Source organism: Mauremys reevesii, linkage group 4, assembly GCF_016161935.1.
Source record: "Mauremys reevesii isolate NIE-2019 linkage group 4, ASM1616193v1, whole genome shotgun sequence".
Taxonomy (NCBI): Eukaryota; Metazoa; Chordata; order Testudines; family Geoemydidae; genus Mauremys; species Mauremys reevesii.
In genome coordinates, this window is record NC_052626.1 from 83,851,113 (window position 1) to 83,872,412 (window position 21,300).

Below are 21,300 nucleotides of genomic sequence, written 5' to 3' on the forward strand. Positions count from 1 at the left end.
ATCATTATTTATTTCAAAAGCATAAACTATGATTTTTCTATGTATGGACTGATTATAAAGTTATGTTAGTTTCACAGTTACAGTCCAGTGAAAAAATGGTATAGTTTGGTATGGTTTATGTTTTCATCTCACCCCTCATTTGATATGGAAGTAATCTCTCCTGGTTCCCTAGCTGAGTGAACTACTGAACCCAACTTAGTTTGCAGTGGAAAAGATTGTAGTGAGGCAGTATGCTGTAGTCAATAATGTAGCACACTAGAGAGGGAGTCAGGGAACTGAGTTCTAATTGACTCTGCCTCTCACTTATGTGACTTTTGAAGTCACTTCACTTCTGTTTCCTCTCTCTTTTGTCAATTTAGATTCTGATCTAAACTCTTTGAGGCAGGGACATTCTCTCTGTGTTTGTACAGCCCCTAGCACACTGGGGCCGCAATCTCAGTTGGAACCCATACATGTTGCTGTAATAATAACAACAATAATAATAGCAAAGTGAACATTATTTTTAAAATATTTTACATTTATATGATAGTATCCATTCCAAAGAATCCAAAGGCTCTTTATAAATTACATACAAACAGTGTTGCCAAACCCAAGCACTCAAAAATCATGAATTGTGCCCCAAAAATAATCAGATTGCTGTAAAAATCATAAGATTTTTAAAATTAATAATTTGGAGATCTTCATATTTGCCTTCTGAGGCTGAAAACTCTCCAGACCACATTTTCAGACTTTTCTCTGCAACTATGAAGGCTAGAAATTTACTAGAGTTTTTAATGAAAGCTGAGAATCTTATGCAATCACATTAATCCAGAAGTTGTGACTTTAAGAAAAACACCAAATAGCGCAGGGCTCATGCTACAATTGCAAAAGTTGCAACACTGAAATGCAGCCAGTTCTAGGGTGGAGGGCAACAACCAAATAGCACACAGGATGCTGCACAACTGAGTGATTATGGGCATAGGCTTCTATATAAGAAAAAGCCTCAAATATTCAGACTGTCCCTATAAAGTATCTTGTGAGACTTTTTTAATGTTTGTGAATCACAGTGAGATTCTCGGAAGGTGCTATAGATGTACAAAGTATGATGACTTCAAAAATTAAATGGATTATTCCTGTAATCATTAACTTAAACTCTTGCACCACAATGCACAGTCAAAGATCTCTGCTGCAGTCATAAATGGCACAGACACAAATGCACTACTTCGAACTAACCTTAAGACTGCAAGTGCATAGAGTGCTCAGATTAAAAGATAAATAGTTCACTTTTTATCTGTCTACATAGGTGCTGGAACTAGGAGTGCTGGGGGTGCTGCTGGGATAGGGTTTACAGTTTGGTTCAATGGCTCTCAGCAGTTCCCCCCCTCCCCCGCTATACAAATTGTTCCAGCACCCCTCTCTGTCTAGATTTTTTTCTATAAGATATTCATAGGGTGGTGGTTGTCATGGTTATTTCATGAGCTGGCTGGTGGTTTGAACAGTTGCACCAATCCAGCTGTGTAGCACCATGTGATGTTTAAGAGAACATGCAGGTGATTGGACAGTAGGTTTAGTATGTAATTCCTGAGGGAGTGGCAAAGATTAAAGAGCTTTAACTAGCCTGAAATAGCCTGGTTTTTTTGGTACTCCTAAGAGTTCAGCGGGGTGGAACCACAAGCAAAGAAGGGGTAAGGAGTATGTATATTATAATCGTGTTTCTAATTAGAATAGAAACATATATTTGAAACAGATCAGAGTCAATGAGTAAATCTGATAAGCAGTTGTATAAATCCTTAATAAGCAACAGTACGCATATACATGTTGCAAAATGTATTACAACAGGTTCATAGCAGTAATGGATAGAATATGGTTAGAAAACATAGACAAAAATGAAAATTTGACTACCAAAAAAAGGATTTTTGTTTTCATTTCCTCAACTTCTGTCTCAGATACTGTTTTCTGACCTGTGCTAGAAATGGAGTAGCTGTGGTCCTTTATAATGTGACCATTTTGCTTTGCTGTTTATTTTTGATTTGGTGGCAGTCTGCTCCATATTGTGAGGCTGTTTTTGCAGCTTCCTTTCTCTGCCTTGCCTTTTAACAGCATCTTCCAATTCTGATAGAGAATTACAGCTGCTTTTTTTTTTTTTTTTTTTTTTTTGGTAAAGCAGCATTTGTTTGCAAAGTTAAATAAAGCAATTTGAGCAACACAGGAAGGGAATAAGAGACTGATGTTAGAAAAGATGTGCTACCTGATCTTAAGAGTTCTACAGGGAAATTGGAAGAACATGTGTTTATGCAACTTCTGTTTTTAAATATATATACAAACTGACCACTATGTAAAACAAGCTTCATGCTTGCAGGAACTAGTTGATTCTTGATCTGTTAAAGACTTATCTGCACATACACTGTATGGTTTTTGTTGTTAAATATGATGTTCAAAGCCATATTGGCCCTTAGGAGGGAAGGGAAAATAGCATTTAGCAGGACCGAGTGAAAGAAAGTGGAAGATTAAACTGTGTGTAATAAATAGACAAGCTTTAAGTAGGGTTTGTTTGGGTTTTTTTTGGAGAGGGGGTTGTTGTATGACGTGCTAAAAAATTCCTCTGTTTAATACCTACAAGACTGATGGCTAGTGAAACCCTTGTTATTTATCATGGTTTTGGGTTTTTTTTGGAGAGGGGGTTGTTGTATGACGTGCTAAAAAATTCCTCTGCTTAATACCTACAAGACTGATGGCTAGTGAAACCCTTGTTATTTATCATGGTTTTTAGTTAATCATCCATGATCCATCAATTTTTACTGAATGAGTCTTTTGCGTACAGCTGCTATTTTCTTTCAACCTGCAAAATAGTTTACAGTATCCTATAGGAGAGCTGATTTGAGTTAGGACCTTGGTTATTTATTGATTTTGTTTTTAAATGAACCCTGTCTTATTTTTGTGAATTAAAGAGCTCATCACAGTTCATGCAAATGTCTTTTGCCAAAATTTTTCCACCTCTCTCAGTTTTGTAGCATGTTTTTTGCCAGTTGTTGAGTGCTTCCAGCCATTCCAGAGGTGGTTGCATTTCAGTGGTGCTGTATGTCTTTTATAAATCACTCTGATGAGATGGGCCTGACACACACTTACGATCCAGAATGACAGTGAAAACCACATTAATTATCGTTATTTAAAATAACTTACATTTTTTTAACTCTATGATCTTTGTGTTATTCCCCTACTACAAAAATCACAGTTTGTGCTTATATAATAAATAGAATAATTCTTTATAAAGATGAAACATATTTTCAGAATTCTGGACATAGGAATATGATCATTGTAGCCCAGTTCTAACTGACAAAACTTAATATCGTATCTTTAAAAGCTACTGCTGTCTTTCCAAAGGGGAACAATGAGCCAGTAGCCATTCTAGTCACACCTCCCTTTAAGAGTTGGATGTAAGAAGTGGTCACAGAGGAAACAGCACTAAAAGGAACTAAGGTTTACAAGGTTTTATGAGGAGGGGAAGTATCCACTAGAGCAGAGTTTGCAATAGATAAGGTTACACAATTTTAAAAGTCTGCCCCCCAACACACACCCAGGTACTGCACAGAGACCTGGATGGGAAAGTGAATAGAAAGAGGTCTATGCATGGACTTTAAAGACCAAAACCAAGTGGATCGGGAAACCACAAAGATTATAGGTGGTTTGATCCCACAAGTCTGGATCCAAGTGAAATGAAAATTTCCATTAATTCCTCCTCCAAGGTGGTTTCTGGATTGTGAGTTTTACTTCAGACCCAGCTCTGGTTAAGATGCTGAGGGTCGGGTCAGAGAAATAGCATGTTCACAATGTTCAGGACTCACTGAAGTTCAGAGAGAGCATTTCAGGAAGCTCACTTCTTGGGCACACTTGGTTCCCTAATAGGGTTGCCAAATGTCTAATCCCACAAACCCAAACACCCTTGCCCTGCCTCTTCCTGAAGCCCCGCCCCTTCTCCGAGGCCCTGCCCCTGCTCACTCCATCCCCCCTCCCTCCGTCGCTTGCTGGGGGGTGGGGCCTAGGGGCTCGGAGTGTGGGAGGGGACTCCGGGCTGAACCTGGGGCAGAGGGTTGGGCCATAGGTGCCAACTCCGTGGGTGCTCCGGGGCTGGAGCACCCATGGGGAAAAATTAGTGGGTGCTCTGCACTCATTGGCAGCCAAGCTCTCCCTGCTCCCCCCCTCCTCCTCCTCCACCCTGAGCACGCCACATCCCCGCTCCTCTGCCTACCTCCCAGCGCTTCCCCCCCCAGCCACCGCCAAACAGCTGTTTGGCAGCGTTAGCACACTCAGGGGTATGGGGGGAGAGGAGCGGGAAAGTGGCAAGGTCAGGGCAGGAGTCGGGTCGAGGGCAGGGATTTGGGGAAGAGGTTGAATAGGGGCAGGGAGGGGGTGGAGTTGGGTTGGGGACTTTGAAGAAGGGGTTGGAATGGGGGAGGGGCAGAGGTGGGAAGAGGTGGGGCAGGGCCTCATGGAAAGGGTGGAGTGGGGGGCAGGGCTGAGGGTAGGGGAGGGTCAAGCACCCTCAGGAAAAAGGGGAAGTTAGAGCCTATGGGTTGGGGTGCAGGAGGAAGTGTGGGCTCTAGGAGGGAGTTTGGGTGCGGGAGGGTGCTCAGGGCTGGGGCAGGAGGTTGGGATGCGTGCAGGAGGGGGTGCAGGCTCCAGCCAGGCGGTGCTTACCTCGGGCAGCCAGCATTGCCAGCTCTAGGCTCATGGGCGGCCAGGGGGTCTCCCCATGCTGCCCCTGCCTGCAGGCACTGCCCCCGCAGCTCCCATTGGCCACGGTTCTTGGCCAATGGGAGCTGCGGAGTCGGTGTGCGGGGTGAGGGCAGTGAGCAGAGACCCTGGCCACCTCTCTGCCTAGGAGCTAGAAGGACTTGCTGGCCACTTCTGAGAGACGTGTGAAGCCAGGGCAGGTAGGGAGCCTGCGTTAGCCCCACTGCGCCGCCGGACTTTCAGCGGCCTAAAATCTCCCAGATTGGCTTCAATAGCCTCCGGGAGATCAAGCTCGATTACGGGAGACTCCCAGCCAATCCAGGAGGGTTGGCAACCCTGTTCCCTAATATCATGTTTATCAACTATATGTAAAAATACAAGGCTTGCTTAATGCCTACTGCTGCTCTGAGTGATTTGTGATAGTTTCTAAAATATAGAAAACAGTGAACACCACTAGTGTGCTTACAAACAGCTTAAACAAATAGTACCCTATTCCTATATACTGTATTACAATTGGTTGAACCAACTAGAGTCTTTAGTATTTGCTGTGAGACACATACAGCAGCAGTGTGGCGTGGTGCTCTTTCATAGAATTTGGAGAATTCTGTCTGTGGCTAGTATATCTCCACCTCCTTTTAGTTCCAACATTCCATCCTAGAAATGCCAGCCCTCAGTTTGACCAAGTTTGTGGAAACATACAACATGGTTCCCAGTGTTTGTATCTTATCCCAATAACTTTTTACGTATAATGAAAACAACTTTGCTTTAATAGGCTCTACTGGTTTTGTAATTTGGATGACTTATTGAACTAATCAATATTTGAAACATTATTTTAAATATTAATGCTATATTTAAGTGACATGGCAAAGTGCTACAGAGAGAGCAGATAAAGGATTTTTCAGGGGCAGGGGCATTTCATTTTTGTCTGAACAATCAGAGAATGGTATGCTATAAGATGGAGGTCGCTACCTTGAGATGCATTCACCAAAATTACTCCTTGTTTTCTTTCAACTTTCATGACCAGAAATCTCTGATGAAAATAGCCCAGGGTCAAATTTTAGAATTATTCTGTGAACAGATTTAACTGCAAGTGAAATGAGTAAGATGCATGCTTCTCCATTAATTATTGATGTGTACTCAATTGATATAATCCATTGCACTTGTTCACTTTGATGCTAAAATTGTAAAATAAGTAAAGAAGTTGCTATTTATTATAATAAAAATACTGTAATTAACTGAGCAGTGGTTGCTCTTTTGGTTAGTGTTGATCACTAGTGACCCCTATATTTAAGCATTTCTTAAGCATTTAAGATTTGTGTAAGACCCCATTTTACACAGAAGGGAAGTTTTTTTTCATGAATTTCTGCATAAAATTGCTGCATACTTTGGTGCAGTCTGCCTTTCCATAAGGCGTTTGTTTTTTTTTAAAGTCCATGATCTGATTCCAGAAAATCATCCAAAGACCCCATTAGCCTCTTTTGCCACAGCATCACCCTGGAAGCTCATGTGCACTTGCTTGTCCACTTCATTCATGACTTGAGTAATGGGGTGCAGAGTATGCTTATAAAATTTGTGGATAACGCCAAGCTGGGAGGGGTTGCAAACACTTTGGTGGACAAGGTCAGAACTCAAACTGACCTTGCACGTTGGAGAATTGGTCTGAAATTAGCAAAATGAAATTAAGTAAAGACAAGTGCAAGTACTACACTTAAAAAGGAAAAATCAAATGCACAACTACAGAATGGAGAATAACTGGGTTGGCAGCAGTACTACAGATCTGGGAGGTATAGCGGATCACAAATTGAATATGAGTCAACAATGTGATGCAGTGGAAAAAAGGCTAACATTCTGGTTGGTGTTAACGGGAGCGTCATAGCTAAAACACAAGGGGTAATTGTTCTGCTCTAACACTGGTGAGGCTTCATCTGGATTACATGTCCAGTTCTGGGTAGCACATTTTAAGAAAGATGTGGACAAATTGGCGAGAGTCCAGACGCAAGTAATAAAAATGACGAAAGGTTTAGGAAACCTGACCTATGAGGAGAAGTTAAAAAAAACGAGCATGTTTAGTCATGAGAAAAGAAACTGAAGAGGGGCCTGATAACAGTCTTCACATATGTTAATTAGATAGAGGGCAGTGATCAATTGTTCTCAATGTCCATTGAAGGTAGGACAAGAAGTAATCGCCATAATCTGCTGCAAGGGAGATTACACATAATGCATCTTTAATTATTTCTGGAAGTATGCTTTCATTCAAATTTATGGGGTAGAAATTTTTTTCCCTATATTTTGATTGTACAACAAGAGTATCATTCCTGTGGTCCTACTGATGGTATTTAAGATCTCTTCACCTTCTAACCAGATATAATTCCCTTTGTGTTAAATACATACATACGGTGGTCTTTGTTTCCGTGGAGGAATAAATGCTTGCTTTGGGGTATATTTAAATTAAACTTCAGATATCTAAAACTTACATCATTAGCAGCAACCAGCGCATTCCTGTCTGAGCAGTAAACAAGCAGATTCCAAATATCTAGACTTGCCTGGGGAAGGAATCTGCTTATCTCTTGTGTTGTCAAGAGATAGAAAATGAAGAGTTAAGGAGAAGGAAGAGCAGTTCAGGTGCAAAAGTAATTGAGGGACGTTTCAGGTTACCAGATGGTGACCTCTAAGGAGAAAGGGAAATTCAGGACAAAGCAGAAAAAATAACTATAGTGTGTGGTTCTTGTAGATAGTTAGATGTGGCCTAGTAAGTCTCATCTGTAATTTGTATGATTCTGATGTAGCCAGCGCCTCATCTACAGCAGGGCCGGTGCAACCACTAGGCAAACTAGGCGGCTGCCTAGGGCGCCAAGATTTGAGGGCGCCAAAAAGCGGTGCCCAAAATGTCTGGGATGCTCACCCGGCACTGGCCAAACATGTAACCCGCTTCCCGCCCCTGTGCAAGGGGGCGCTGTGGCTTTGATCAGCTGCAGCTGGCCGGGAAGGGATGTCATTCCTCCTCTGGATGCCGGGGGTGCTGCGCTGCTCCCTGCTGCTCTGGCTCGGCCACAGGGCCCCCCGCCCTACCCTGCTCCCGCTACCCGGAGCTCTGAAGCAGGGCCGGGCCTGCCCTCACAGAGACCCAGCCCCAGCCGTGCCGCCGGTGAGTGCTGCGGGGTGGTTCCTCCCCAGCCCCAAGCCAGCCTTGCCCACCCTGGAGGCCTGGGGCCCCCCACGGAGGCCTGGGGAACCCCCCCATGGGGGGGGGGTTGCGTAGGGCCCCAGAATATCTAGGGACAGCCCTGGTACCTGCCACCCCATTTCTAGCCAGCCCCTGCCGCACCCCCTGCCCTGCCCGCAGCCAGCCCCACACCCTGTCTCCAGCCAGCCCTTGCTGCACCCCCCTGCCCGAAGCCAGCCCCACACCCGCTGTCTCCAGCCATCCCCTGCTGCACCCCCCTGCTTTGGCAGTGCTTTAACGTGCCTTGTGTGGTTGTGGTGCAGTGATGGGAGAGAGCTCTCCAGTGCTCTTAAAAAAAAAAAAATCCTCCACGAGGGGATAGCTCCCAGCGCTGGGAGCACAGCTCCCACCACTGGTGCGCTGTCTACACTGGCACTTTATAGCACTGAAACTTGCTGCACTCGGGGGGGAGGGGGGGGGGGGGAAGGGGTTCACACCCCTGAGCGAGAAAGTTGCAGCGCTGTAAATTGCCCGTGTAGACAAGCCCTTATTTGAAGTTTTATAGTCACACCTAACTAATTAACTTTTGTCAAATGCCTGACATACTTGTAAGATGGTGTCGTTTATTTTTTTATTTTTGTTTTAAATAATGACTCAATCTCACTCCTTCAGGGGTTTTTCTTTAACTCAGGTTAAAATAGCAGTGAAGACACTGCTCTGCTTTTAAAAAAGGCTAGCAGCTCAATTTAAAGCCTAGAGGGGAGACGGGGGTTGAACTCACAAAGAGACTAGAAATCAAGGTAAAGAAAACTAAGCGGCATAAACCTCTTTAGCTGGGACAGGTGGAGGAAGGCAGAACCCTTTCAGGCAATCTCTGCAAGGTGCTTAAAAAAAAAAAACAAGGGTGTGTATCAGAGCTGGTGGGTAGTTAAGGTACAATTCTAATCTTATTTTTCCTTTGCAGGTCATCTTTAACAATGTTCCAGGTATTGTACAGTTAATAAAAAATCTTGCATTGGGCAATAAGTTTTACAGGACCCCTTGGCATCAACAATATCTTAGGTTACAGTTTTATATGCAGGCAAATATAAGGGGTTTTTTTTGTTTGTTTTTAATCAGAGTCCAGCTGCCTGATACAATCCAAGATTATCAGAAATTTCATTTATAAAGGATAATGCACAACTAATTGTTGGGGGGACCAGATGGTATAACACAATGTAATCCTCTTTCATGTAGGATCCAATGGCAGCCTTTCCCGAAGGAAAATCTGAAGAAAGGAAACACAAGAGCATCCCAAATGGTTCTGGAGCATCTCAAGGCCAATGGGGAAGAGCCTGGTGAGAAAGGCTTGTCACTGACTGAACAGACATCAAATGTGATACTATCCACTCCGGCTACTACCACTTTTTTTACAAACTTGACCCCAATATTCAAAAGACTAGAGCTCCTCAATAAACAAAGGCTGCACCAGCCTTCAATTCAGAATTACAGTATGAGTTATCTAAACACAACATATCTGAAGTACAGCTGTAGCACAGACTTGTTATTGGGGATTATTAGATTATTTTATATCCTTCAGCCCACCCGCCCTAGGGGAGTCTTTGTGGGTTACCCTACCAGTTCATCACAGCTTCAACTCAGAACAAGCAAACTCATAACAGGTTTAGTCCAGATCAGGGGTCTTTGATCTGGAGTTTCCAGAAGCAGGTAATTTAATATACAGTGGGTCTCTCTCCCAAGGGTATATCTTCAAAAAGTTGGGTTGAGGGGGGAGAATTTGCATTCCCTCACTTTGAGGTACTTCCTAAGAAATCCGCTTCACACATACTGTTCCAAAAAAAGACTGTTGAACTTCCTCCTCCCTCCTGGAGACTGCATTAATCTTGTGCTAAAGAAGTTCCATATAATCTCACAATAGTACATTAACATTTGTGTTTCTACTACAAGGTACCCTAGAGGTATTAACCCTAATTCAGTAAGGTTTAACTTAATTCGATAAGTTCATTCAGGCTATTGTCAGTCTGGCACAGTGCCCACCTTAGAACTTTTAGCCTAGTGGTTCCCACTCTCACCCTGGGATGTGGGATCCCCAAGTTCAATTTCCATCCCACCCCCTCTGCCAGAGTGGGAGAAGTGAGTGACCCCTGTTCAAATCCTCGCTGAGTGCTCTGACCACTGAGCTATGGAGTGTGCTGATGTAGGTTTCTCCCATTAAAGCTGTTCCATTGTGGATTAAATAATTAGACCTCACACTACCTTTTTGAGATGGAAAGTTGTGAACTGGGCACAGAGACACAAAAATGACTTGCCCAAGGTCACACAGAGTCTGTGGTAGAAAACCCAGTGCCTTAAACGCAAGCCCCAGCCTTCACCTCCTGGGCTTGGCAACAAATAGCTACTTCCTAGAGAGCACTTCACAAACTATACAACCTCTCCCTGCTCACTCTCTTCAGACTTTTGTTTTTACCATAGTAGTTTCTGTGCTGTATACTTTTGCTAATGAGCAAATGAATTTATGCTTTACAAAGCAGCACATTTTAGTGTGATTGACAAACTCTAAAATTGAAACTCGATGGGGACAGACCCATTGTTTCAATGCAAAATTCCGATAACCTGTGTCTCTGTTACAGGGAAGTAGACTGGTTTTCCTTGGCCAGCATCCTCTTCCTGCTTACATTTTCTCCACTCATCGTATATTACTTTATAATGTCGTGTGATCAGTACCATTGCTCTCTGACGGACCCCATCATTGATGTGCTCATGGGGAATTCCCATCTCTCCGACATCTGGAACAAGACACCCTCCCTGAGCTGGAAAGCTGCTAACATCTATATATGTTGGGTCACTTTCCAGGTAAATCTTTCAGTTTCTGTATTACAGCCTGAAGTCAGATAATTACTCCACATATTTGACCTAGGCATATGTTGCTTATCTCCTTTCATGACTACTTTTCTAGTGAACCCAATTATGTGAAAAGGATAGAGGAAGTAAATTAACAATCTTAAATGAATATCGTTTCTGACATCCAAGTAGATCTTAAGCACTTGGCAAACTGAGTGTAACGCGCACTGGTTTGCTTCATCGTCACTGTAGTTTGGATATCACTTATGCCTCATGTGATGGAAGCCTTCTATAATAGGGCAGCATTCCTCCCCAGTCTCATTCCACACCCTGTGGAACACTGGGGTCAGTACTGACTGACTCAGGGGGAAGGCTGTCACCAAGTGAATCACCAACATCACTTCCTGCAGAATGTGCATTTTTAAAAAATATCTCATCCAAGTTCAGACTCAGCCCCTCTGTCAAGAACTGACAAGATCACAGCTTGAGGCGATATGACTGCACTGCAATGTAATGCGCTCTGATGGGGGTTACACAAGATAACTGGGTGATGGCAGGTGGATTTAAATCAAGGCGATTTAAATCACCAAATGGAATCAATCTAAAGCATTGATTTTAATCAACTTCTCCATTTGTACTTCAGTTATTTTGTAAAGAAAGGTGCATTCCCTTGATGAAACCATTAAAACATGTTGGTTTACAACTAAATAGAACATTTCATTAGATTTGGTACACTTTTTTGCTACTTAGGACGGTACATTGTAACATACATTTACTTAAACAATTATATAGCTTTATAGTTTCAGATTGTTAATTGTACATTTTTACTATGTTAGCTAATGGTGAATGATATATTGGTTATTTACTAGTCAAGTCGTTCTCTGCTCATGATTTGTGTCAAGCTGTATTAGGATGGTAACTAGAATTTAATTAAGCACACAAAATAGCTTATACATTTTATTTTTATTGAACAAAACAACCTTAAATCTTTTGGATACATAAACTTCTCTTATCAAAACATGACCTTTTGGTGGGTCTGCATATGTGCATTCTCAATACTGGGGTCTTTTACAAGTTAATATTTATGCATTGCTTGTGTGTGTATATAGGTGTTAAATGTTTTATGCCCTGCCAATTATTTATTGTTTTTGCATTCTTTGCAATGTAGGTGATGTTATATATATTAGTTCCTGATTTCTGCCACAAGTTTCTACCTGGATATGTAGGAGGAGTACAAGAAGGTGCTCTGACCCCTGCTGGTAAGGGTTTGCTTTTTTTCCCTTAGCACATACAATGTGTATTTCCTTCTAAATGACAGTACCTCCATTAGATCTCTTGCCTGCTATAGTTAATTGAACTTATTTGGAAGTAGGAAATATAGACAAACACTCTTATAATGTACTTTAGAGAATTAGGTTGTGTGAAAACTACACACTTCCTTGTGTTCACTGGGATTTTACCTTGAGCTATTTAACTTCAATTAAGAAACATGTTTCCCTGCCCACCTCCCATCCCCTTTCTGAAGTCCAAGACCAGGCCTAGGCAGCTATGTTGATGACTATACTAGAGTGTCATCAGCTCTTTGTTGGCTTGAAGGATGGAAGCCACAATAAGACTTAAGTGTTTGGGAGAAGGAGATCTTTAAGTGCTTCAGGAGGATCAAAGAGGACGATGGAAAGACTCATTTTCATAATGGGCAGTGGATCTGCACTCCTGGATAGTGTCTATGCCCAGAGCTAATAAAAGGCATGCTTCTTTTATACCTAATTCATGCAGTATCACAGAATGTTGAACAATTTACCTCTTCCTCTTTAGGCACAGTAAATAAATATGAAATCAATGGACTTCAAGCCTGGATCATTACCCATGCTCTCTGGTTTGCAAATGCTTACTACTTCCACTGGTTCTCACCCAGCATCCTTTTTGACAACTGGATTCCTCTCCTGTGGTGTGCTAATATTCTGGGTTACGCAGTTTCCACATTTGCAATGATTAAAAGCTACCTTTTCCCCAGTAACCCCAATGATTGGTATGTTGTTGTTAATACTCATATAATGTAGTGTTATGGGGAACTTTGACATGTGAACATTGAATCTTCTTCAGTACAGTGATAAAAATGAATTTTTAACTAGTATCTTAATCTGGCTAGAAAATGCTATGACTGGTCAAAAGACATATCAAAACTAAACTAGGAAGATCTTAGAGTCAGAACTTACCTTTATAATGTACTACCTTCATTGGATCAACCTGTATCATCTTAATAATTACTTGGTTTTATGTATTAACACAACTTCAGTTCACAAAATGACAATAGTTCATGTATTGGAAAATGAATTGAAACCTATATTTAAACTTAATTTGCTACAGCTGCATGTGAATGTATTACCTTTACAATTTTTTTTATACCTTTTTAGCAAATTCACTGGCAATTTATTTTATGACTATATGATGGGGATTGAATTTAACCCTCGAATAGGGAAGTGGTTTGATTTCAAGCTGTTCTTCAATGGCCGGCCTGGTATTGTAGCCTGGACTCTAATTAACCTCTCCTACGCTGCCAAACAACAGGAACTGTATGGTCAGGTGACCAACTCGATGATCCTTGTCAATGTCCTACAGGTAAGTCTGGAATGGTAGAATTAAACCTGGTTGGAAACTGTGGATATTAAAACAGACTAAATCCTCATGATAAAATTGAATTTATTTCTTGTTGACATAAAATAATCTCAGCCATGATCATGCATCGGGACCTGCTAGTGTGAGCCCTTACACTCATGCAGAGTCCCACAGAAGTCAGTGGCACAGTCACGTCCACATCTGCAGAGCTTGATGCAGGACCAGGGACCTATTTAATCTAAGAAATACATTTTGTCTTTTTCAGTCTATATTCCTGAAACAGGCCTGATACTGTTTCCTTTGGACTCTGACAAAATTCCAATTGTCTTCAATGGGATCAAGATTGAGGCCACGTGTCCCTCTTTCTTTCCCTCCCCAACCATATTCAGAGCTCCCTCCTTTGAGATTCTCAGTGCACAGAACTTCTGTTGCCTTCACTGCCAAAAGACGTTGAGCACAATGTAGGGGAAGACACTGCACCTTCCCAGCATGGAGCCTAAAATAGTGCTAGCAGCTGCTAAAAAAAAAAAAATGTGTTTAGTTAAATATTTCTGTGTAGATGTTTACACCTGTGGAACTGCAAAATCCCTTTTGGTGTGACTCCTGGTATCCAAATGATTAACTCATTTTTAAAAAATATTCTCTGCTTTGTTTATAATGTATGCTCAAAAGAAATTAAGACTTCCAGATTTATAATATATTTTTTGTGTAATCAAAAAAAGCGCACTTTAAAAAAAAAATTAAAAGGTTAATAATTTGGATTCATTGACTGAGGATTGATATTGGCTGATAACAGCTAGAATCCCAGCCTTGTGCAGGCACAGAACTTTTTCAATTTTAAAAAAAACTTGCTATCATTTTCAGCCATGTGGCACCAAAGATGTTAGAATGACTTAGGAGCCTAAAATCATCACATGGCTTTTTGAGTGAGATAGCTAGTGATAAAATAGATGTTTCTAGAGGTGGTTGGTTTTGGAGAGGAGTAGGCAGGAACTGGAACAGAGAGGAGACAAAGGCATGAGATTGACCAAAATAAAGGAGGGGTTCAGATGAGAGCGTAGCAAAAGAGAACAGCCAGGAGACTAAGGGCTAGTCTACACTACCGCACTACATCAGCGCAGCTGCACCAATGCAGCTGTGCCACTGTAGCGCGTCTGGTGAAAACGTGCTATGCCAATGGGAGAGCGCTCTCCCATTGACATAATTACTCCACCTCAACAAGAGGCAGAAGCTACGTCAGTGGGAGAGCATCTCCCTCCGACATAGCGCTAGTGTGGACATCGCTTTAAGTTGATGTAAGTTATGTCGCTCAGGGGGGTGGCTTATTCATACCCCTGAGCAACGTAACTTACATCGACATAAGCAGGAGTGTAAACAAGCCATGAGGCTTTGGAAGCTGTTGGTCCTGGGCATGTGAATCAAGGCCACTGTACCAGAGCAGTTTATTCTGGTCCATTTTGGGGAATAAGGAGATGGGCTGAAAGACCAGGAAGTCACTCCATCGCCTGCTGTGGCTGTTGACAGTCCTGCTGTGACCAGGATATGTTGAAATCTCTGTCGGGTAAAAGCTGACAAACTACATAGATTAATGATCTAACTTAAACCAACACAAAGTTAAAGACTAACACTCAAATGTGTCTTGAAGTGCACCTCTGTGCCTTTGCAGCATAAGCTTTCGTGGGTGAATACCCACTTCTTCGGATGCAAGTGGGTATTCACCCACGAAAGCTCATGCTGCAAAACGTCTGTTAGTCTATAAGGTGCCACAGGATTCTTTTGCTGCTTTTACAGATCCAGACTAATACGGCTACCCCTCTGATACTTGACACTGTGCCTTTGTGTACATTACGTTGGCACTGGATCTCATGATCAGATGATCAACATTATCTAGGTACAGTGAGATGCCTAAAGGGTGTCTGTGGCTTTAAGTTGGTTTTGTTTGCCTGCAAACATCACATTCCATTCCACAGCAGGGCTGTGCTGTTACTATTGTCTGTCTAGAATGGGTTGGCCCTAATAAGTAATAAGCTAGGAACATTAGCGTTGGTTTAGCATTCACCTTGAAAGTACTGAATTCCAATTATACGTGTGCGCATTAGTACAATTGTAATATTTAAAAAAATACTCTGTTTTGCCATTGTAAAAATGCAGAAAGATTATCAGGCTGTTGCCACAAGATAAAACCAGCAGCCTGATTCTAGTACAATGTGGCTAGGTCTACACTGGGGGGGAGTCGACCTAAGATGCGCAACTTCAGCTTTGCGAATAGTGTAGCTGAAGTCAGCGTATCTTAGGTCGATTTACCTGGCCGTGAGGATGGCGGCGAGTCGACTGCTGCCACTCCTCAGTCGACGCCGCTTCCGCCTCTCGCCGCGGTGGAGTTCCGGAGTCGACGGCAGAGCGATTGTGGATTGATTTGATCGCTTCTACACTAGACACGATAAATTGATCCCCAAGAGATCGATCACTACCTGCCGATCCGGCGGGTAGTGTAGACATACCCTGAGACTGGGTAACTATGGCAGATGTTTTAATAGCAACAGAGCATTGTTCTAAGCACAAGACATTTATTTCCAGGGTATTTATGTATTGGACTTCTTCTGGAATGAAGCTTGGTATTTGAAAACTATTGATATCTGCCATGATCATTTTGGATGGTACCTGGGCTGGGGAGACTGCGTTTGGCTGCCTTACCTCTACACTCTGCAGGTAAAAATACAATTATATTGTGAATAGCATTTTCATGGAAGCAGAAGAAGCTAAAAGTAAATATAGAAATCCTAAAAATGTGTTCCTCGGCAGCATGACTAGCATCCTAAATAAATGGCTTCTAGGTAAACTTAGTTGAGTAACATAATAGATTGGAACCACTACTGTTAGCTATCATTCCTTTGTTAGGCACCCTGTGACATGGGGTGCCGTTTTAAAATGCCTTGCTGCTCACAAACAGCCTCCAGAAAGTACCGGTAATTTACTCCCAGCTATGTCTGTGTGTGGGCTGGTCTACACTAAGGGGAAAAATCGATATAAGATACGCAACTTCAGCTACGTGAATAACGTAGCTGAAGTCGAAGTATCTTATATCGATAACTTACCCCGCCCTCACGCGCGCGATGATGTCCGGGCTCCATATCCGCGCCGCGCCGCCACACGCTCGGGAGTTGGGAGTTCGGAATCGATAGAAGTTTAGGGGGATCGTATATCGCGCCTAGATGAGACGCGATATGATATCGATCCTGAAAAAATCGGATACGCGGCCCGAGTGTAGACGTAGCCTGAGTGCTGCTGCAGACAAACAGCCACACCTTGGGTCTTACCAGGCTTAAAAATTACCACAAGGTAACCCCAACACATCCCCAGTCCCAGATCTTTCCCCAGAAATGTATGTCCTGTACTGCCCAACCCTCTCCTGGACAGTACAGATATATTGAGCCTGTTATTCCCTTAAGGGAATAATATGCATGCACATAAATTGTTACCAAATGGCATTTCCCAGACACTTCAATTTGAACACACTGGCTTAGAGAAAACAAGAGTATTACTACAGAGAGAGATTTTGTGTACAAATAATGAGGCATAAAAGTCAGAAATGGTTACAGGAAAAATTAAAAATATAATGCCTCCTAGTGCCTTACTTCACTTTGCTTTGAATCTAATGTAGTTTGTTTTCTCAGTACATGCTTTCAGCAGTCTTACTGACCAAACCATTTAGAGTCCAGTGCCTGGTTCCTTTGTCTCTTCAGATGCAGTGAATGTGATAAGCAGAGGGGGAGAGAGCGGTGCCTTGAGAGATTTGTTCCTCTTTTTTTATAGTTACAGTCACCCACGTGGAAAAACCTTTCCAGATGAGACCCAGGAGCCAAAGAGTCTTTGTGGATATTCCCTGCTGTTTTTTTCAGCTATTTGAACTTCCATTGTCTTCCTTCCTGCTTGATGACTCTATTTACTGCTTAAATGCAAATTAAGCAGCACACACATTTATTTGTTTAGGACAGACCCGTTTGCCAACTTTTGCTTGGGCACGGCTGTGGCGATTGAAACGTGTTTTGAAACATAAGGGGAATCTTATAATTTCACATTCAACGTTGCCACACCTATTTTAACAGGACAGTGCTGCCCAGCAAATTATGAGTTTTCACATGATACCTTACAAGGCACACTTTGATTACAATAGTGTGTAGGGTGTGAATACAGGGGTGCATTCTGTCACACCCCCACATTGGGATGATTTAATGGATAGGGGCCCCACTGTGTCTCCAAGCATCATGTCCTACTATTTGTCTTGTCCTACCTGCCATCTTTCTTATTTTTTCTGTTCATTTTCTGTCCTCTTCCTTCCCCTCTTTCCCCACTCCCCCCATCATGTTTCTTTTTTTTTTACTGTCTTCCTTTTGTGGGGGTTTTTCAGGGTTTTTTAGTTCTTCTCTCTGTTTTTTGTTTCTAATTATTTCTTGTTCCCCAGTGCACACACACCCACCTTTCTAGCCTCTCTCTTGTCCTTGTCCTTGTCCCCAGAAGCTTCACTGGTGCCATCCAAGATTGAGCTGAATGCCATGATAGCAGAGTACAGCATGCAGGCTACTTGCTGCCTGAGCTTTTAATGCTGTACATATGAGTTGTTCCTACAGTCACCTACAATGCCATCACAGTGAGAGAAATGGGTGGTTTTCTAAGAACCACCTGTGACTTTACCTGGAGAGATGGCCATAAATTTGTAGTGTGGGTCTGGAGTCTTGCAAGTTTCCCTACTCACACTGATCCTCTCCTCTACCCTGGGTCCCCACTTGCTTAGAGAAGTAGTCTAGCATCCTCCAGGCAAAGGGGGTGCCACTCAACTTGGAGGAAACATTTGTTTACTGAAATTCACTGAAACCTCTAACTCTTCCTCACTCTGCAGGGTTTATATTTGGTTTACCATCCTGTACAGCTCTCAACAGCTAATGCAGTTGGGATCCTGCTGTTGGGGCTGGTTGGCTATTATATCTTCAGGATGACCAACCACCAAAAAGATCTCTTCCGTCGCACAGATGGGAACTGCAAGATCTGGGGTAAGAAGCCAGAATATATTGAATGCTCCTACACGTCAGTGGATGGGACCAAATACTACAGCAAGCTGATGATTTCAGGATTCTGGGGTGTGGCGCGCCATTTTAACTATACAGGCGACCTGATGGGCTCCCTGGCATACTGCCTGACTTGTGGCTTTGAGCACATCCTGCCTTATTTCTACATCATTTACATGACCATTCTGCTAACCCACCGCTGCATCAGGGATGAACACCGTTGCTCCAGTAAATACGGCAAGGACTGGAAGCGCTACACTACTGCAGTTCCTTACCGACTAATACCAGGAGTATTTTAAGACTGAGAGTTCCAGACAAAACATACCCCTTTTTGAGGACAGCGGTGTTCACACACACTGCTTGACACCAGCAAAAACTGTTTCCAGTTTTCTGTAGAACATCTTGTGGGGGAGAAAGAAGATGAAGAGTTATTCTTCAAACCACTCTAATGTAACACGTTCCCAGTAGCTGTTTAGAACATTGCAGCACTAAAATGGCCAGCTCTCCAAATAAGACAGAAATTAAAGACCGAAGAACTTTTGTTATAATCTAGCTCCTGAAGTGTTCTTTCCCACATTGTGTTGCTTTATATGAAAAAGATGAAGGTTTGTGTGCTGGAGGGGAGAATATTGGGCAAGATCCTCAGCAGGTATAGACAGACATCACTGGACCTAGGCTAATAGAGACGCCAATATGCAGCTGTGGAGGATATAGCCCAGATGTTCCCATTTTAGTCTGGCACAGTTTGCTTGCAATGTGAATTAGTTTCTAAACAAATATTGTATAATGGGAAACAGTTTTTTCCACTGCAGGTGAGAGACTTGAATCTTTATCACTTGTGACCAAAATCATATCTATAAGTGGACACAACCAAGGAGGCTAAAACCCTGGTTTCAGAATGAAGGGATGGGGGGAAGGAGAGAAAGCAATGCTATTAAATACATTTTTCAAACAGTGGATATCTTTTTCCCCCTGTCTTTCTGAGCATCCTCTCCTCCATTGGACCACCTCTTACTGCATGAACAATATCCCCCCCTATGGGATAGAGCTGTTCAAAGAGAGTGAATACAGTCCTTGCCCTAACCAGTATACACCCTAAAAAAGGCAAAGACAGATACAGCATGCAAGCAAAAGTGATCAAGCCGATAAGCATATGTCTTGTCAAATAAAACTGTGATGGTTGCGTGTACATTTAAATACTAAGTTCTCCACTTACATGACTAGTTAACTCATACAATGGGCAAACAAATATATGACTTGGTCAACTAGGTTCTTGAAGGCATCACAAAATAAATTAATCTTGGTGAGGGATTTAAGTGAGGAGATGGTGGCTTTGCAATCTGGTGTAGAGGAGAGACTGCAATAGCAATGCAAAAGTGATAATAAAAATTATTATTGTTGTGAAACAGTAAGTCATTAAACTTGCTTGTACCTTTACTGACACTTACAGTGGGAGGTGGGGCTGCTCCATAGCACCCACTATAGGGCCAAGCTTGGTATTACAGGCACTCCCTGCCTTATTCCATAAATTTTAGGCCATCTGCTGGGTGGTCTGTGCCGTAAGCTTGGCATCAGTCTCTAAACAGTTGAGTAACAAAACTCAGAACTGGTTGTCAATGCCTTTAAATGAAGAAAACAAAGGAAAGTGCTTAGTTTCAGCACTTGAAGGCAAGGCCCTGGCCTGCTTCTAGGTTAGCACTGAGGCTCTCCTCCTCTGTCACCCAACTCCACTACTGGGAAGAGGCAGGCAAGTGTTCTTAACTAGCCTGCTCACTCTTGATCTATCAGTATTTGCTCTAGGCCTATGGAAGGCTATCTTATTGGTAGCCTGATTCGATTTTCCTTGATGAGGGAATATTAGGGCACTGATGTCTTTAGCAGGGGGCAAAGACAACTTGAGAGACCCCCATCACACTCTCCCACCCACAGAATGACCACAAAGGCTTAATCTCAGCCCCTTATCCTGGAAAAGAAGTCTGCATTCTGGCCTGTCAGTGTCTGCCCTGTCAGTGTCTCATAGGAAAGGCACATAGTTGCAGTGCCAAATATCACCGAATAATGTGAGAATTCATGTTCTTATCACTTGCAAGCATTTAATGGGTGTATTGTCGGTTCTTAGGTCAAAGGGAGCCTCTAAATGATAGTTACTTAATGCCTTCACAGCCTATTTGATAGCTAGGTACCATCTAGATCAGGAGTTCCCAAACTTGGTTCACGGCTTGTTCAGGGTAAGCCCCTAGCGGGCTGCAAGACACTTTGTTTACCTGAGTGTCTGCAGGTATGGCAGTTCGCCATTCCCAGCCAATGGGAGTTGTGGGAAGTGGCGCGGGCCAGGCCACCGCTTCCCGCAGCTCCCATTGGACGGGAACAGTGAACCATGGCCACTGGGAGCTGGAGTAGCCGTACCTGCAGATGCTCAGGTAAGCAAAGCGTATCACGGCCTGCCAGGGGCTTACCCTGAACAAGCTGCAAACCAGCTTTGGGAACTCCTGATCTAGATCATAAATATCTAGTCTCTCCTGGCTGCAGCTTTCAACATAGGTGTAGTATTGGATGCTCCACGCCCTGAAACTTTTCCAAGAGTACTGCTCCCAACAGAACTGTGGGAGTGTCAGTTCGTAGTATAAACAGGAGTGAGAAGTCAGGACATCAAAGTATAGGCTGCTGACAGAGAACATCTTTTATCTTGATAAAGGCTTCATCACATTCAGTTGTCTGTTGGACTGCTCTGGGTGCATTGGCCTTTTTGAGATCTGTCAGTGGTACCACAAGGGTTACAAAGTGGGTCATTAGCCTTCAGTGATAGCCAACCACTCTGAGGAAAGCATGTATCTGTTCCTTGGTTGTGGGAACTGAAGTACTCCTCAGGGCATCTCTCTTATCTTGCAGGGGTTGAATGCAGCCATT

The 21,300-nt window shown here is 42.9% G+C and overlaps 1 protein-coding gene across 2 annotated transcripts; it reads left to right on the plus strand.

The window, feature by feature from the left end:
• The first annotated feature begins 1,553 nt into the window (after positions 1-1,553).
• On the plus strand, positions 1,554-19,949 carry DHCR7 (7-dehydrocholesterol reductase). Of its 2 annotated transcripts, none has more exons than XM_039538435.1 (8): positions 1,554-1,664; positions 9,110-9,210; positions 10,504-10,726; positions 11,883-11,973; positions 12,530-12,743; positions 13,129-13,333; positions 15,908-16,039; positions 18,228-19,949. In XM_039538435.1, exons 2-8 carry the CDS (start codon positions 9,116-9,118, stop codon positions 18,690-18,692), a joined length of 1,425 nt encoding a protein of 474 aa, XP_039394369.1. In that variant the 5' UTR covers positions 1,554-1,664; positions 9,110-9,115; the 3' UTR covers positions 18,693-19,949. The 2 variants fall into 2 exon arrangements, with proteins under 2 accessions (XP_039394369.1, XP_039394370.1); XM_039538436.1 differs by having other exon boundaries at positions 1,653-1,671.
• The last annotated feature ends 1,351 nt before the right edge of the window (positions 19,950-21,300 follow it).

Excerpts from the sequence above, each read along its gene's own strand:
- DHCR7 (XM_039538435.1), top strand. The coding sequence starts at position 9,116 with ATGGCAGCCTTTCCCGAAGGAAAATCTGAAGAAAGGAAACACAAGAGC. Across the intron at positions 10,727-11,882 it reads TATGTTGGGTCACTTTCCAG|GTGATGTTATATATATTAGT; the intron begins GTAAATCTTTCA and ends TTTGCAATGTAG. Across the intron at positions 12,744-13,128 it reads CCCAGTAACCCCAATGATTG|CAAATTCACTGGCAATTTAT; the intron begins GTATGTTGTTGT and ends ATACCTTTTTAG.